General features: G+C 36.2%; 1 protein-coding gene across 4 annotated transcripts in view; it reads left to right on the plus strand.

Annotated features, from left to right (window-relative positions):
- mitfa (melanocyte inducing transcription factor a) overlaps positions 1–2541 on the plus strand; it is a 36963-nt gene extending 34422 nt beyond the window's left edge. For all 4 annotated transcript variants that reach the window (XM_042495152.2, XM_088083519.1, XM_042495157.2 and 1 more), the window contains 3 exons: positions 469–544; positions 769–916; positions 1614–2541. In XM_042495152.2, the coding sequence (XP_042351086.1) occupies positions 469–544; positions 769–916; positions 1614–2015 (626 nt within the window). In that variant the 3' untranslated portion in view covers positions 2016–2541. The remainder of the gene's footprint in view (positions 1–468; positions 545–768; positions 917–1613) is intronic.
- The last annotated feature ends 937 nt before the right edge of the window (positions 2542–3478 follow it).

Genomic DNA, 3478 nt, shown 5'->3' on the forward strand with positions numbered 1-3478 from the left:
AATGTTAAAATTAGTGCTTAAAAATATAGTAGAAAACACGTGTAAACCATGCATGCAATAAAATATAAGATATAAACTAAAGTGCTTGAAATAATAAGTGGGATTGGATTAAATTACCCCAAAACCCCAAACACCCAATTTAACCTTTAGTACAAATATGATCTGTTACTGTTATATAAAATGTAATTTTTTTATTACTATTTATTTTAATTGTTGCTTTGCTTGTTTTTTTCTCTCTTTTAAATTATCACGATTAGAATAATAATCAGTCATTTCTAGGTGTTGACAAGAACTACGCAAAAAACAGGGAAATTCAAAATGTGAATGTTTTTAATTTGTCAAAAAAAAAATTATTTATTTATAAAATTCAAACTTAAATTCATTATTGTTTTGACTTGGAAATAAACTTTCCATAACTGGTTTAAGAGGCAGCTATATTCACCGTTTATTCTATGTGACGAATTCTAGTTGAACGAAGACGAAGATTCAACATCAACGATCGCATCAAAGAACTGGGAACCTTGATACCCAAGTCAAATGATCCGTGAGTACGCTCTGCATGTGTCTGTGCTTATGAATGCATATGTTATTCATCTGTTTGTCTATTCATTAACTCTATTTTTAAACATCCTCCTCTTCTTATGTCCGAATGTCTTTAAAGGTTAATGGTTTATATGCTCTGAGGGGCCTTTACGGCACATCCTGTGCCGTTTTGGTCAGCTGGTCAGCTGACTCTAACTGTAGACCTTTGTCTCCTGTATACCCCAGAGACATGCGCTGGAATAAGGGCACCATTCTCAAAGCCTCAGTGGACTACATCAGGAGGCTACAACGGGAGCAGCAGAGAGCCAAGGAGCTGGAGTGCAGACAGAGGAAGCTGGAGCATGCAAACCGCCATCTCATGCTTCGCATACAGGTAGGTTGTCTTTGGTGGAACATATCAAACATAGTATTGGTGTATTAAGGTAATTTATTCCCCTGTCCATCTATCAGGGGATATTAGCTGTGGTAGTTAGTTGTGCATAATGTCATATATTATTATATATGGTAATTACAATGCTGAAATATGAAATATCCCAACAATTATTGGATGAATTGCCATGTAGTTAAAAAAAAAGTCTGTTTTCCATTACTTTTTCTCAAGCACAGTCATTGATACCTTGGGTTTGAGTTGAATGCTGCAACTGTTGGATGGATTGGATTGAACTGTTGGATTCCAAACCGTTCTCACTCCAAACTGCCAAACACCAGCACTTAATCAGTGGACTCACGGCACAGAGGCACCCTTTTTGTGTCTGTATGAGACACACTGAGCTTCATCATTATTAGACAATCAGAGCAACGGATATAGAATAAACAGTGAGAAAGTGAGCATGGAAAAATGGTGAGGGGTGGTAGGTAGAGTAAAACATAGACTTTCACCTGCAAGACTGCTGTTTGTGTCCCACGTGAAGCCAAATGTCAACTGAGATATTTCTTTTAATTCTGGCCAAGAAGTTTTGATGCCTATAACTAAGTAAACCTACCTTACTAGAATTTAGTGTAGAGTAAAGTTTACTAAAAAATAAATGTGTTTTCTTCATTGCATTTTGTTTATTTTTGTAATCATCTAGGAGTTGGAGATGCAGGCCCGTGCTCATGGTCTTACAGTGGTGTCCTCTTCGTCTGTCTGCACATCAGATTTGATGGCCAGAGCCATTAAACAAGAACCAATCCTCGGTGACTGCCCCGCAGAGCTCTACCAGCACAGCTCAGCTTCTGACATGTCCCCTCCGACCACACTGGACCTCAACAATGGCGCCATCACTTTCGACCACGTTTCTGCAGACTCTGGGGACCCCGGTCACTATGGAAACAGCAGGACCTGTAAAATAAAGGAATTGGTAAGGGACACCCTGTCGCCAATGTCCCCAAGTGACCCCCTGCTTTCCACAATGTCCCCTGATGGCTCCAACAATGGCAGCAGCCTCCACAGTTCCAGCTCCAGTATGGAGGAGAAGGAGCATGGCTGTTAGCATTTTGACATTTTCTACCTGTAAAATGCCATCAATGAGGCACCTCACCTTAAAGTGACTTAAAGTTATCCACACGACTTAGTGGATAAACTCAGAAGTTATTTTTATCTTAAGTTTATATTTTTCTTATATTTTTGCCCATTTCTTGCTAAACTCTGATGTTCAAATACTGTATGTTAATGTGACTGAGGGATTTCAGTTTCCCGATTGTACACAGTATTTTTACATTCTTTTGATCTTGATGCTGTATAGATGGACAGTTGAAAAGCATATGCAAGGTGACAGATATGACGACAATCCACTGTTAAAGACTGGCCAACTTGATGATGTTACAGTTTATTTTTGTCTTTTGTCAAACAAGGGTTTTGTATTTGTCATAAATGTACTCTGTGTCGAAGTCTATGGCGAAAGAGATAACATACAAATGTGAAAACGCATTGATAATGGAGTGAAAAAAGTTTAATGTTCAAAAAACTCAATTAACTCCGTGTAGACTGAATGTGAATAGTGTTCAACTTCTGGTTCCGTGGCGAAAAAAAATTAAAAAAAAGAAACACAAAATAATTAAAGGGCTAGTGGGTAGAATTCAGTGCCATCTAGTGGTGAGGTTGCAGATTGCAACCAAATGAAACTTCTCTTGTGTGCCAGGCACGCAGGAGAACTACGGTAGCTGATGAGATTATGCAAATAGCCCTGTCTAGAGCCAGTGTTTTGTTTGTCCGTTCTGAACTACTGTAGAAACAACTTAGTGGACTCCGTAGAAAATGACCCTCTTTGTAAGTAGATATAGACGGCCCATTCTAAGATAATGAAAGCAAGCAGATTTTCAGTTTCAGGTGATTATTCACTAAAGAAAACATATTTTTATGTATTATATTCCATTTCTGCTAACAATTCCCCCTAAATCCCACAGACTGGATCTTTAAGATAGATATTTAAATATTAAAGCATCAAGTAATGCATACTACTGAATTTAATTATATGTTTGTAAACAAATTTAAATGGATTTTTTTACCCCATGATCTTGATGCATTCTGAAGTAATAATAAATCCAACATTGACCCCATCAATTATCATAATCATTATTATTGTTATTAAGTATTATATTATCATTTATTTATTTATTTTTTTTTTTTAGATTTAAGATTTTGAATTGTGAGATGTGGTTTTCTTTGAGAACCTTACATAACAGCCCACAAACACATTATTTATATTTTCCTATTTTAAAATGATTTTTGTACAAATTTTGATGCCTAAAGGCAAATTAGACAAAAGAAGCCAGGTTACAAAAAGCAAAAACCAAAAATGCTACATACATTACATTACATGCATTAAACCTGGTCTTGTAAAACTTAAAAAAATCTTTACATGAATATAAAATAAATCTGCTAAAATGTGATATATATGTTATTAATGGCTCACAGCAACCTTTGCCTTTAATGTATAAATTGATTTGTAGGCAC

This window comes from Plectropomus leopardus, chromosome 2 (assembly GCF_026936395.1).
Source record: "Plectropomus leopardus strain MGB_pleo_1.0 chromosome 2, ASM2693639v1, whole genome shotgun sequence".
Taxonomy (NCBI): Eukaryota; Metazoa; Chordata; class Actinopteri; order Perciformes; family Serranidae; genus Plectropomus; species Plectropomus leopardus.